The sequence below is a fragment of the Salmo salar genome, chromosome ssa29 (assembly GCF_905237065.1).
Source record: "Salmo salar chromosome ssa29, Ssal_v3.1, whole genome shotgun sequence".
NCBI lineage: Eukaryota > Metazoa > Chordata > Actinopteri > Salmoniformes > Salmonidae > Salmo > Salmo salar.
The window spans coordinates 10,700,002-10,715,215 of record NC_059470.1 but is presented as its reverse complement, the minus strand read 5'-3'; the positions used below and the strand labels follow the sequence as shown (position 1 = coordinate 10,715,215).

At 43.0% G+C, this 15,214-nt stretch overlaps 1 protein-coding gene across 2 annotated transcripts; it reads left to right on the top strand.

Moving 5' to 3' along the window:
- The first annotated feature begins 5,828 nt into the window (after positions 1 to 5,828).
- On the top strand, positions 5,829 to 14,699 carry LOC106590122 (UDP-glucuronosyltransferase 2A1). 2 transcript variants are annotated; one of them, XM_045710515.1, is made up of 2 exons: positions 5,829 to 7,468; positions 13,977 to 14,699. In XM_045710515.1, exon 1 carries the CDS (start codon positions 5,873 to 5,875, stop codon positions 7,463 to 7,465), a length of 1,593 nt encoding a protein of 530 aa, XP_045566471.1. In that variant the 5' UTR covers positions 5,829 to 5,872; the 3' UTR covers positions 7,466 to 7,468; positions 13,977 to 14,699. The 2 variants fall into 2 exon arrangements, with proteins under 2 accessions (XP_045566471.1, XP_014036199.2); XM_014180724.2 differs by lacking the exon at positions 13,977 to 14,699 and adding an exon at positions 10,949 to 11,198.
- Positions 14,700 to 15,214: the final 515 nt, after the last annotated feature.

The following is a 15,214-nucleotide window of genomic DNA, read 5'->3' as shown; positions in this document are numbered from 1 at the left end:
TCTTGGCATTATCTCAACCAGCTTCATGAGGTAGCCACCTGGAATGCATTTCAATTAACAGGTGTGCCTTGTTAAAAACAAATTTGTGGAATTTCTTTCCTTCTTAATGCGTTTGAGCCAATCAGTTGTATTGTGACAAGGTAGCGGTGGTATACAGAAGATAGCCCTGTTTGGTAAAATACCAAGTCCATATTATGGCTAGAACAGCTCAAATAAGCAAAGAGAAACGACAGTCCATCATTACTTTAAGACATGAAAGTCAGTCAATACATCAAATCTCAATAACTTTTAAAGTTTCTTCAAGTGCAGTCGCAGAAACCATCCAGCGCTATGATGAAACTGGCCCTCATGAGGACCGCCACCGGAAAGGAAGACCCAGAGTTACCTCTCCTGCAGAGGCTAAGTTCATTAGAGTTACCAGCCTGAAATTGCAGCCCAAATAAATGCTTCAGAGTTCAAGTAACAGGCACATCTCAACATCAACTGTTCAGAGCAGACTGCGTGAATCAGGCCTTAATGGTCGAATTGCTGCAAAGAAACCACTACTAAAGGACACCAATAATAAGAAGAGACTTGCTTGGGCCAAGAAACAAAAGCAATGAACATTAGACTGGTGGGAATCTGTCCTTTAGAGTTAAAATCTGATGATTTTGTCCAACCGCCATGTCTTGTGAGACGCAGAGTAGGTAAACAGATGATCTCCGCCTGTGTGGTTCCCACCGTGAAGCATGGAGGAGGTGGTGTGATGGTGTGGGGTGCTTTGCTGGTGACACTGTGAGTGTATTTATTAATTAAGAATTGAAGGCACACTTAACCAGCATGGCTACCACAGCATTCTGCAGCGATTCACAATCCCTTCTGGTTTGCTCTTAATTGGACTATCATTTGTTTTTCAACAGGACAATAACCCAACACACCTCCAGGCTGTGTAAGGGCTATTTGACCAGCAAGGAGAGTGATGGAGTGCTGCATCAGATGACCTGGCCTCCACAATCACCCAACCTTTTGAGATGGTTTGGGATGAGTTGGACCGCAGAGTGAAGGAAAAGCAGCCAACAAGTGCTCAGCATATGTGGGAACTCCTTCAAGACTGTTGGAAAAGCATTCCAGGTGAAGCTGGTTGATAGAATGTCAAGAATGTGCAAAGCTGTCATCAAAGCAAAGGGTGGCTCCTTTGAAGAATCTTAATAGAATCTATTTGTTTAACACTTTTTTTGATTACTGCATGATTCGATATGTGTTATTTCATAGTTTTGATATCTTCACTAGTATTCTACAAAGCCCTTGAATGAGTAGGTGTGTCCAAACTTTTGACTGGTACTGTACTGTATGTAAGGTAAGGGTTAAGGTTTGGGATAGGCTTAAAACAAAAATAACTTTCTATTGCTGGATTCAAACGTGCAACCTTTAGAATCAGACACAGATACTGTCTTGTGTCACGGGGGTCCTGGCTGAAATAGAGAGACGTACAGAATATGATCGTGGACCAATGTAATCAAGGTTTGAAATGTTAATGTTTTTGTCAAATACAATATCTGTTTGGGCTTCTTGCATCAAATTATTTATCCATTCAAGAAAAAATACCACGGCTGAATCTAGTTAAAGATCCCTGCACAAGAGAAACAAGAGAATTTGCAGCCTCTTGCCCAATTGGCCATTCTGGCCCGGACAAGGCTTACTTACTTGCCATTTGGTCTGAGAAGGTTACAAAAATCTTATTGTTAAACATTGATCCCAGTGGTAATCTTGTCATATCAATTGTCACTTTAATCCGAAACTTTTGTCTGACAGCATAACTGCGTAGCGGCTGTTCAGTGGTGCACATTAACACATATTTGCCTATTAGAATTGGAGTGGCAAAGATATTAAGTGACACATGCATTACAAACTTTTAAGATCAATTTGAACCTAGCAGTGCCTTTTTCATTGTTTTTTTTCATTACCTAAGTAACCATTAACCATTGTTGACCATTCACGTTATCAATCACATTGCCCTCTCATCTGGTATGATGTACAGTATGTACAATTCATGTCCTCTGTCAGATGTCTCCATCTATGTCTTCACTTTCCTAGTTGATGTTGACATAATCTCAGATACAACAGAATGCGTACTAATGTCACATCCTGACCACAGAGTGCTCTTATTTTCTATGGTAGAGTAGGTCAGGGTGTGACTGGGGGATTTATTCTAGTTTATTTGTTCTATGTTGTGTTCAAGTTTCTTTTTTCTATGTTGGGGTTTTTGTATGATTCCCAATTAGAGGCAGCTGGTCATCGTTGTCTCTAATTGGGGATCATATTTAAGTAGTTTTTTCCCCACCTGTGTTTGTGGGAGATTATTTTTGAGTTAGTGCATGTGGCACCGCTGCCGTCACAGTTTTTGTTTATTGTTTGTCTTGCAAAGTTTCACATTCTAATAAAAGATGTGGAACGGTACTCACGCTGCGCTTTGGTCCGTTCCTACACACATGCGTGACAACTAATGCTTATGTAACGCAATGTTTGGAGGGTTCAGAGAGTGGATCATCAATCATTAACATCCAATCCCCTTAAAAACTGTGAACAATAAAACACATAGATCATACCAGGTGAGAGGGTGATGTGATTGATAACATGAATGGTCATCAATGGTTAAATCCTTAAGAGTCTATTGACACACCAGTGCGTCAATCTAAGTAACATAATTAAAAAAATCCCCATCAAAATCCGTCAATTTAAGCTAGAGCTATACATGGGCTGCGTCTCAATCCACCGCATTCGCCTATGTGGGTATTCCGCATCTGCGGTGGAAGGTGGCTGAGCTAGAGCGGTGTTTGTCAGACCATGAGACATCCCCAAAATCGGTCTTCTCACAAAAACGTCTGTAGCGTCTGAACAGTTTGGCCTTCAGTCTATGGAAAGATGAGATTCTCGTGATGGTGTTCTCCGTTTTGCTCTACGACCCCCACAAGCCCCACGGGACTCGTCTGAAGTCGGTACCACCGATGTGCCAATTTCTGTCTGTAGCATCACGGAACTCATCTGAAGGTAACCGGTACCAGTTTAAAAAAGTAGAAAAGGTAGTTTTGTGCCAACAACAAAAATGGAGTTAAGTGGGTGTCCAAAAAACCCAAATATTTCCTTAGCTTTCTTATATCTCCTAGATAAAAGAAAGACACTTCCTAATCTTATTCCTTATGATTTTTTTCTTCCATTTATGAATGTTTTATTCAACGCATTTCTATGGGCTATAGTAGTAAAGGCCAAATTCTATATTTAATTATGTATTTTTTGATACCTACAGGGATCCTGAAATTCTAAATCAAATAGATAAATTATCCATGGTAAACAACATCTTAGTAGACCCCCCCCCCACCCCAAAGGCTTAGACTTCTAGAGGTTAATGGTCACTTATGGTTATCAATGTTTAATGGTTACTTATGGTTCAGCAAATCTATCTAATCATCTATCTAATCGTGCTGAGTCACTTCAGCCTGAGCTCAGCTTCTATAGCGTGGTGCGTAACTGGTGGCAGTGAAGTCATACGCAGGAGAGCAGAACTCGGTAATAGCCGGAGCAGTTTTAATACAAAAACCAACTGCAATAAAACAATAAGCAACTTGGGTACAAAACCCGACGCGCACCAGTAACAAGTGCACAAGCACTTACAAACAATACCACACAAAGACATGGGGGGAACAGAGGGTAAAATACACAACACGTAATGAGGCAATGAAAACCAGGTGTGTGGGAAAACAAGACAAAACAAATGGAAAAATGAAAAATGGATTGGCGATGGCTAGAAGACCGGTGACGTCGACCGCCAAACACCGCCCGAACAAGGAGAGGAACCGACTTCGGCAGAAGTCGTGACAGCTTCAGACCATCGGCAGACGAATACTGATAAGCAGATCTAAAACACAATTGCAACAAGCTCCTCGTCATACATGGAAGAAAGGGAAAATGTTTTCCGACCAACGTTGCATTATTTTGCCCTTCTCTTTCAATACTGGTATCAAATTAACTCCTCTGAGAACTTTCTATGGCTTAAGTACTCCGTGTATTGACCTTTTCATAATCCAAAGAGGCTGCTTGTTACAGGTGTTTTCCCAGCATTCAGCGAGGAACATAGGACTCATTACTGGTACATGTACAGCGTGTGCTGTTCTTTAAACACACACACACACACACAAACGCACCAGTATCACTTAGGGGCATATGTACAGTCACAGTAATCTTCAGCCATAATGAGTATAGGTCTACATGTCCTACCTTTTTTTTTAGCATGTTTGTGCCTGATAGAGATTTTCCCAGCATGAGAGCTCTCAAAGGCCCACTGGGGAATAGTGTGATTACTAGGCAGAATAACTAGAGCAAAGCATTATCGTCCCTCTTTCCCCGTCACATGCCTCCTACAGTAGGAGTAGCAGTAATGTGCGTGTGCACGTGTGCGTGTGTGTGCAGTGTGCAGTGTGCAGCGACATTCAGAACTCTTGTTTGTCAGGGAATAGATTAGCTTCACAGTGGAATGCTGGCATTTGAGGGACTTTTTTCAGGGGGGTGCTTTAAACGCTGTGTGAACTCTCTTCGTCGAAATGTTACACTTGTAACAATTTAATTGGTCAATGGATCGCAACTGCATTGACAGCAAGGCAGAATTGATTTATGAATCCTAAACAGGTCTTTTGAGGGGATCATTTGTTACAGTTATTCTTCATAATGGTTGGCTATTTGTTAGTGTTGTTACTACTTACAGGAAATTGAACAATTAGCTCCATTGTTACGAGCTGTAAGTACCTGAAGTAAGACAGAGGCTGTCATGTAAATTAAACACTGTGTTCTGATTTCTATGCACACACAAATTGTCTAGAAGTATGCTGAGGCAGACGTTTGTTATTTGCAATACCTTTAGACATTTTTTTCAACTATTCAACTAACCCTATGAAATATTTTTCCGCCAGCCTGAGAGAGAGTCACTCAGCTCCAGGTGTATCCGATAACTTTAGAGTGGAACAGCTTTTTCACCTGGGCTAGTCCATATTCATCCACCTGTGAGCCATGATCCATCCAATCCTGTTAGCTGTGAGCACTCTCCACCATCCTGCTCCTGTTTTCCTTCCCTCTCCTCCCCGCTATCAGGTGAAGCAATTCCTGGTCGCACAGTTTCCTGCCAGGGAAGTTAAAGCAGGTAGAGTTGCAATCTCACCTGTCACGTTGCAGCTGCTACCTCATCCTGCCTGCAACTCACTGTCTGTGCGTGTCAATGTAACCATGTTAATATCCTCTTACTAATGCCCTTTTATGTAGCTTATAGTTTGTCAATGTCTGCTAACAATGTCAGTAAATCAATGTCACAAAATCCACCAAACCACCATGCAAATGCATAGAAAAACCTAATCCATTTGACCCATCGAGCTCTCATCAAAAGTAGTGCTCTATAAAGGGGATAAGGTGCCATTTGGGACAATTCCGGTGTGCCTCAGCCCATTTGTTTCTCCCCTCTGCCATAACAAATCTCTCCTGACTAATTTCCTGGGCCTACATTCCTGCCCAGGATTTGGGTGAGATTACCATTCTGCCGCCGACGCCTCTGTAAGATTTTAATCCCACTGGTACCTATTATGACTGAACAGTGTGTTGCTGGCAGGGCTTACACGCAGCTAGCTGCTTGACTCTGGGTAGGGACAAGCAGAACAAGCAGGGTTACTGTCTGTGTGTGCTTGCCTTTACCTTTCACACCGAAAGATCAAGGCGGTGGCTCGCTTATCTGGTTTTATGTGACAGGAGGAATACTCTATAGTACTACAATACAGAGTTCAACTTCAGTTAATGATTGGTTGACTTTGGAAAGAGTTTTAAAAGGTGGTTTTCAACTCGTTTCCACACAGTCACGATGAAGCTAACACGGTATATCTCTGTGTTTGTGATCGCACAGTTATGTATCATAGGGAGTGTAAACGGCGGAAACATATTAGTTTGGCATACTGAAGGCAGTCACTGGATCAACCTCAAGCCTATATTGGACACTCTGATTGACAGAGGACACAGTGTTACAGTGCTGGTGCAGAGTGCCTCTGTATACATGGACCCCACGGAAAAGGCTCGCTTCAGCTACGAACCATTCAACGTCTCCATCTCAATGCAAGAGATGACCAATTTCTTTGAGGAGTTCATCCACTTTCACATGTACGAGATAGACTACCTGAGCTACTTGCAGATCCATTGGAAGGGGTATCATATTGTAAAAAGAGAATTAAAGTTTTCCATACAGATATGTGACGGACTGCTGAGGTCAGAGACCGTCATGAGGAGACTGAGAGAGGCCAAGTATGATGTTCTGTTATCCGATCCAATCTACCCCTGCAGTGACCTGGTGGCTGAGGATCTGGGCATTCCTTTGGTCTACACCCTGCGTTTCTCTATTGCCCACATGTGGGAGAGGCTCTGTGGGCAGCTGCCTTCTCCACCATCCTTTGTCCCTGGTGCCATGATCAAGTTAACCGACGAAATGAGCTTCACTGAAAGACTGTTGAACTTCCTCTTCTATGCATCCCAGGACATAATGGCATACGGTTATTGGCAAGACATAGACGCCTACTACAGTGAGATTCGAGGGAAGCCATCAACCTATTGTGAGGTGATGGGCCAAGCTGACTTGTGGCTGATCCGGACATACTGGGACTTTGACTACCCTCGTCCTTTCCTCCCTAACTTCAAGTTTGTGGGGGGAATCCACTGCAAGCCTGCCAAGCCCTTACCAGAGGACATGGAGGAGTTTGTGCAGAGCTCTGGAAAAGACGGCATTGTGGTGTTCACCCTCGGGTCCATGATAAAGAACCTCACCACAGAGAAAGGGAACATGATCGCCTCAGCCCTGGGGAAGATTCCCCAGAAGGTCCTGTGGAGGCTCAGTGGGGAGAAGCCTGAGACCCTGTCCCCCAACACCAGAGTCTTGGACTGGATCCCTCAGAACGACCTGCTGGGTCACCCCAAGACCAGAGCCTTCATCACCCACGGTGGAACCAACGGCATCTATGAGGCCATCTATCACGGGGTCCCCATGGTGGGAATTCCTATGTTCGCTGACCAGCCAGACAACATGGTCCACATGAAGGCCAAGGGGGCCGCGGTCGTCATGAACTTCAACACCATGAAAACCCAGGATCTGGTGGATGGACTCAACATTGTGATCAACGAGCCGTCGTATAAGGAGAACGCCTTGAGGTTGTCCAGGATACACCATGACAGGCCCATCAGTCCCAAGGATGAGGCAGTGTTCTGGATAGAGTTCACCATGAGGAATAAAGGGGCCAAGCACCTGAGGGTCCAGGCCCACGAGCTCACCTGGTACCAGTACCACAGCCTGGATGTGTTCGCTTTCCTACTGGCCATCGTGATGCTGCTCACCCTCCTCTTCATCAAAACATGCCTCTTCTGTGTCCGGAGGTGCTGTTACGGAACAAAGTCTAAACGGAAGACAGAGTGACAGGTTCAACACCAGCAAACTTCCATATTTTTCTGTCCTTAAATGTCTTTCTCCTTGTAAAGTGTTGAGACCAGGCTTTATAGTCTTACACTGTAAATTTTTCTCAGATTATTCAGTTCATTTCCATTTGACTTTATCCCTTTCTTCATGTTATTGAAATTGATAGGCTTGATATGAATATAATTAAGTAATTGCTTAAAATTTCCCTCTGTAACATTGTCTGGAATTCTTGTAATTTTTAAGTAACCTATTACACTCAAGATCCTTCCACAACAGACACAAGAGAAAACAATAGATTTTACAGAAGGAGTGAGAACAGTTAAGAGGGAAAGAAAATAAAGAGACAGCAAAGAGGTGGGAGTGGGAAAGACCACAATAAATGGGACTCAATGAGCCGGTGAACACTGCAGTGATACACCAAGTTGCTCAATTAGACACAAGAAATCCCCCCACATTGAGTCATCATATAGACTTGGCCATGCTGACAGTCTGACTGGACAGTGTGTTTTGTGTTGGGTTTGAAACTGCAGTATCTGTTGGCAGGGCTAAAATCGAACATTGACCGCAAACAAGTCTCTGACCTTTGAATAGAGTTACAAACTTCAGCTGATGACATGTTGAATTTCTGCCTCTAGGTGGGATAGTGGCCTTTGTGTGTGCGCGTGCTCTTATATGTGTCCTATTTCCTACGCATTTGTGAATTGGAAATGTGTTTTTTGCACCTCCCAACTCCCCCGAGATACTCGCAGAGAATGGGGTCACTGCCAGGGTCTTCTATAATGGAGCAATTAGGCTTAAGTGCCTTGTTCATGGGCACATCTGACAGATTTTTTCACCTTGTCGACTCGGGAATTTGAACTAGCGACCTTTCAATTACTGGCCCAATGCTCTAATCGCTAGGCGTACCTGCAGCCAATGTCTGTGTGCGTGTGTGTATGTGTGTGTCCGCAGCATGTTCACAACAACAAGAGGGAAATTCTGACCTGTATTGAGTAGCATGAACCGGGATTAACCCCTATGTCCAGTTTTTATTCAGCCGCAAGACCTAGAATGAGTCAGAAGTTTAGAAAGCCTAAAATCCATACTCTAATCTTTGACATACTCTAGCTATAGAAAACCCCTTCCACTCGTTAAGGCCACGTGAGGGTAAACCCTCCTCAGAAGACCTCTAATGATTTCCTGTATCAAAACATTAAAGACTACGATTCTGAAAGAGCTCAAATTCAGGAGGTATTGATTTGAGTTAGTAATCCTCTTCGCTAAGCCCTTAATAATGTGCGTACTAAACACCCCACATGCTTGACTAATGCAGAGGGAAGCTCAGCAGCACACCTCTCACACCACTTTCTATCATCTCCGGCAGCTCGTCTGCTGCTTCCGATTCCATTGAACATAATTGCCTGTGTTGATGATTGAGTAGGTGGAGATTGAGCACACTGCATACTAAAGATGACTAATTGCCTAAGTGGCACTGGAACTGTCAGAAGGGCATCAACAACAACAAAAAAACTCTAAAACATACAGAGTGACTCACTCCAAGTAGACTAAGTAGAAATGTTGAGCTGTTGGCTACACTTGAAAAAAATAAACACATAATTGTTTGGCTATTATGTGAGCCTCTTAATCAGGGAGACCAGCTTCACATTCTGCATTTTACATATAGTACTTCAATTATATTTATTACAGCGCATACGGTATTGAGTACCACAGTATGAGTCATAAAACCCGGTAATGGTTCCAATAATTTTTTCACCATTCATTTTTCAATCTGGAATTTTAGAACTACATCATATAAGGTATGTTTGTGTATGCTTACCCTGGTGGGACGTTTTGATAACCGCGCAAATCCCTCAGACAAGGTAACTACTATCAATAATACGTTTTGTTATCAATTTTTGTTGTCAATTGAGGCGAATATATTGATCAAACTCAGCTTGTCCGAGAGAGAATTACACGGCTATCAAAATGTCACGCCAAGGTAAGCCTACACCATACACACAATTCATTTGATTTTCTGGTAAAAATTCACGATGTGAAAAATGAATGGTGGGTCCTGAGTTTACCAAACATTAGGAACATCTTCCTAATATTGAGTTACTCTACAAGGTTTCGAAAGCGTTCCACAGGGATGCTGGCCCTTGTTGACTTCAATGCTTCCCACAGTTGTGTCATGTTGGCTGGATGTCCTTTGGGTGGTGAACCATTCTTGATACACACGTGAAACTGTTAAGCGCAAAAAAAAACAGCAGTGTTGCAGTTCTTGAAACAAAACCGGTGCGCCTGGCACCTATTACCATACCCCGTTCAAAGGCACTTAAATATTTTGTCTTGCCCATTCACCCTCTAAATGGCACACATACACAATCCATGTCTCAATTGTCTCAAGGCTTAAAAATCCTTCTATAACCTGTCTCCTCCCCTTCATATTTACTGATTGAAGTGGATTTAACAAGTGACATCAATAAGGGCTCATAGCTTTCACCTGGATTCACCTGGTCAGTCTATTTCATGGAAAGAGCAGGTGTTCTTAATGTTTTGTACACTCCATGTAGCGTATACTGTATATACGGTATAGAGTTTCCAGGGAGGAAGGGAGGAGGCCATTCCCCCAGTTACAGATAATAAACTAGTGCTAATAAGGCCCTAGCCACTATAATGAGTCAAAGTATAGTGGCTGAGGACATTCCTGCTCATTTCACCCATTTAACAAAACAACTATCTGCCTCCTAGTTACAGCCCACTCACAGCTCAACTATGGTCATTAAAGTAATGAGAGACAGCACAGGCTTAATGACTTGCTACCCGGATGGTTTGGTTTGTCGGTCAAAAACACTGTGTTGTCAGTAGGGCGTTTTTTCACAACCATCTTCGGAAACTGACAAGGAAACTGACAAAACGTAGGGAACCTAAGAAGGAAAAACGGTTGTTATCACAGTGGACCACAATTGAGCACTGAGTGACTCAGTGGTGAATGACGCTCGCAAGTGGTCATTCAGAGATAGGCACATGGCTCAGTTGAGCTTCGTAACAACTCCCATGGTTTACTATAACAGGGTCTGTTTCCCCTCCATGGAAACGACAACACATTGAGAGTCTCCCCAGGCGTCCAGACTTAGTCAGAGGAAAGTGCCTCCCTAACCCACCTCACTGTGTTTATTTCACATATTTGAATGAGTGACAGGAAATTTGCCAAGTACCACAAAGTTCGCCTGCCAATATTACTCCAGCCACAGCTGTTTGCTAACACACTCTTTGTGTGGCTAGCGCCACACAACATTTCAATAATAGGCTCAGCTCAATCACAACACTTTGTCATTACCCATTACCCATCTAAACAAGCAACTAGCCCAAGAGTAGAGTCTGCGATCAGGGGCTTATGTGCCAACAGCTCCTTGTTTACAGATAGAATACGGAGAAACGTGCAATTCATACATCCAAGACACTTATGTATCTCTCCGTCTAATGATGTCTATTTTTTTTTAGAACTTCATGGGAAAACTGAATACATTTGGAGAATTCTTGGGCGGCAGTAGGAACTGTGTGCTGCTGATGAATTCGGAACAGGTTGCCTTGTCATCTACGGGCTGTTGCTTTTCACCCAGATCTCTGCCAAACTGTTTCTTAACAGTCTTCCAACAGCTGCTCACACTCATCCATGGAGCAAGAGGCAGGTACACTTAACAACCACACGGATTCAACATTGTTAATTAAACTGATTCAACTTTCAAAAAAATTCTCTGTCCTGTTTTGAAAAATATGAACTAATGTACAGTGTCCATGTTAGGACAGCTTCGGTCTCAGGAGGACTATTTTCCGAGGGGAATATTCTTATTCTAAGGAATATTCTTATTCTAAGCAGACACAAACTATCGAATAAAGATACAGTAGAATACCATGTTGTTTAAAATAGATGGGACCAGGAAACGAGACGTTTTTTAGTATGCAGATGGTGTACTGTATCAGACTATATGACAGACAGTTTTGGTTCAGCTCTGAAATGGAACACAAATACAGACAATCAGATTGACGGGGAGGAATAGGTCCACTCTCAGTCGTTGCCCTGTGAAATGACAACATTGCTTTATGTCAGGAGTTTCCATTTCTGTGCTGTCTCAACTGACACACTGACTAATGATAATGTGTGCTGCACATTCTAAAGAGGCTTTGTTTGATACATAGGAATCAGTGCTTGAAGTGGAAAGAAATAGGTGCTGGCACTTTTTACATTTAGGTGCCAGTACTCATCATATTTTAAGCCAATATTCTATAAGAGGTGCCAGTACTCAAGCAGTATAAAATTATAAAATTAGAAGTGCCCGTAATCAGTACCTGTGTGTTCCAGCCCAATTCAAACACTGACAGGAATTAATTTCTGTAATATTTAGTGCATGGTGGAAATGTAACCTATTATCTGTGTTTGTTAACACCTGGATATTTACGCCCCCTCTGGCTCAGTTCACCACTAAACACAATCTTTTGTGGTGGACGTAAGAGGTTAAAGTGAAACTCCATGAATGGATTTGTATATTATATAAAGTACTGCCTCTTCATATCCTATCTCTCCCCAGGAGATAGATGGGTATTACACATCTCTCCATTTTTCTCTCTCCTCTCATCAAAGGGTTGCCTTCTACCCTGAATGGCAATGTTTGCCTTCGACTCCTTGCTGCCATGGTAACGCCAGCAGAGTGACTGGATTATAAATTGGCGGAGATAGTGAGGGGGCGTGACCTTCGCGCTGTCTGTTGCACACATACACACGCACGCGCAGGGATAATGCCAGAGATCACCCAAATGTGTCTGATTGTTTAATAACAATTTTCCTCCCTGAGTCATTACCTGCAAACACAGACATTCATCAGCTCTGAAGAGTGTTGAGTATTGACTGAGATAGACACACAGCCATTGCCTCCAAGGGTAAACTCCCTCCCTCTGATACCCTTCACTTTGAGAGAGGGAGAGGGTGTAGTGTAGAGTGTGTGTGGGTGTGGGTGTGTGTGTGTGTGTGTCCCTCTGGTGCTGCGGTACATAGAAGTGAATAATGATTTATGTCTACATGTTTGGAGCTGTCAGGGAAATGCCAGAACATCATGACATTCCAGCAGAGCCTCCCGGCTGCTCCAAATTACCCCTTCATTCATAATCTGGTAACCTGACTCTCTCGTACTCTCTCTGGCTGCGTCGCAAATGGTACCCTATTCCCAACATAGCACACTACCTTCGACCAGGGCCCATGGGCCCTTCTCAGGGAGGATTCACTATCTAATTTATAATCCAGCTCAAATTGGAAACTCATTTGTAGTTCTGTCAGAAGGAACAGAATGGGAACTGAGCCTTATTTCATCTGTGGTCTGTGAGAGAGGAGACTTCTGATATTCTAAAGGGGGGCTTTGATTCTAGGGAGGTAACATAGACGCTAGAGGAAAGATGAATGAACTGATGTTAGCTAGCCATTGATGAGTATTTAAGCACACTGCAATACCAAGTTTCACAATTAGTCTCAGTACACCAAACTTGCTGGTGGACAGGCATGGTCACAGAGGTGATGTGGCTCAGTTGGTAGAGCATGGTGTTTGCAACGCCAGGGTGTTTGCAACGCCAGGGCATGAAATGAAATGTATGCATTCACTACTGTAAGTTGCTCTGGATAAGACCATCTGCTAAATGACTAAAATGTAAAAAAAAAAAAAAAAAAGTTCAATGAAAGAGAGGGCGAGACAACAAGCTCTCCTTTTCCAGTGACAGATGCACAAATTATGCCACATACGCCTGTGCCGTGTGTTTTCTTTCAGGCTCGTCCTTGAGTTTCTCTTCCCCCCCCACTTGAAAGGAGGCTACGTGATTCACGCTTCTCTCACACCTCTGCGGAAGTAGCCACTGGCAAAAAGTGACAAAGCTCTTTGGAGGAATATTGAATGTGATTCCCGACTCAGGAGCCAGACGCTAGCCTAGGCTGCAAACAGGGACCCGCTAAAAAAGGGTAGAGAGAAAAGGGTGTTAGCTAAAACCTGAGTAGGCTATACTGGGATTAGTACCTGCACAACACAAACAGGGCTGAGGCACACCAGGCCAGAACTGTTAATGCTCTTGCTCTTTACACACATGCATGCACACACACACACACACGCGCACACACACAGCAATGGCATTTAGAGTGGATGGTGCCATTCTGTGGCCGCCAGAGTATGGTGAGCCAAATAGAGGGCTGGTTGGGAGAGCTTATGCCTAGAGGCACCAGGGGGCTCATTGACCATAGCTGGACCAATTCACTTTCCATTGGGAGCCCTCTCATAGCCTCATTGAGCCAAGTAAACACACACACATACAGATGCATTGGCACACACACTCACACACGGGTGTACACACGCACCACACACACACACACACACACACACACACACACACACACACACACACACACACACACACACACACACACACACACACACACAGACCTACACCAGCTCTATATTAAGTGACTGATTTATATCCATTTGTTTTCCATTTGCAGTGAGATTGCACAGTAAACCACATCCTGCCACAGTCTTTCAGCACCAGCCCACCACTATCCATCTCGCACTGAACAGGCCTATGCTGCATGGGGAGAATGGATGGTCTCCCAAATGAGATGTCTCAGTCCATTCCTGTTGCCTGAAAGCATTAAAAAAGAAACCTTATTTTCGACCTGCAGAGTATGTACAGAATGTGAATACATAACCCAAAACGTGTCTTGATTCCCTTTCCAAAACAAAAGCAAGTTCCCTTCCAAACTACTGTCAAACTGATTGATGGTAAGTTCATGTTAGATGAAACGTATTTTTTGTTCTCAAGTAATACAATAATAGAATAAATTGTACGGTTAGCCCTCATAAAATGCATGTTTGAGTGTTCATAGTTCACTTGGGTTACATTCCAGTCTAAGCAAGGCTTCCAAAATTGCCATTGTTTTTCTCTCTGCCATGTCTCCCTTTGCTGGACTGTCAGTCGATCTCCGATCCTCCAATATTTATGCTTAGTAAAGAAGAGAAACACTACATCACTAATATCGTAGTCCTACCTGTACCTTATTTGTTCCTATTTTCCCATGCTTACCTGTCAGGTACCACCTATTTGGCATGTCATGTATACAGGGCCTAGTGAAAGTGTACACACCCCTTACACAGTCTTCACATTTTTCTGCCTTAAATTTTAATCTAAAAAGGGATTAAATAAATAAAAAAATCCTACAAATCTACACAACTTGCTCCACAAGTGAAAGAAAATAACAAAGATGTCTTGATTGCATATGTCTTCACACCCCAGAGTTAATGCTTGGTGGAAGCACCTTTGGCAGCCATTAGAGCTGTGAATCATTTTGAATAAGATTCTCCAAAACTCTTAGGGCAACATATATACATTGCGTTTGTCAAAATTGCTCAAGCTCAGTAAACTTTCTTGGGAATAATTGATAGACAGCAATATCCAAACATTGTCTCAGATTTTTAATCACATTTAAGTCAGCACTGAGACTATACCACTCAGAAAGCCATCTGGTGTATCTTTGGCATAAACATTTGTGTAATTGTCTTGCTGAAAAATACAACTCTATCCCAGGGTTAGGTTTTCAGAATACTGAGGCGGGTTTTCCTCTAACTTATTACCTGGGCTTGGCTCCATGTAATATTTATTTGGATCCTGACATACTCCCCAGTCCCTGCTGATAACAAGCATAACATGATGATGCCACCACAATACTTGAAAATACAGAGG

Bases quoted from the DNA above. Each gene is read 5' to 3' on its own strand.
- LOC106590122 (XM_045710515.1), top strand. From the start codon at position 5,873: ATGAAGCTAACACGGTATATCTCTGTGTTTGTGATCGCACAGTTATGT.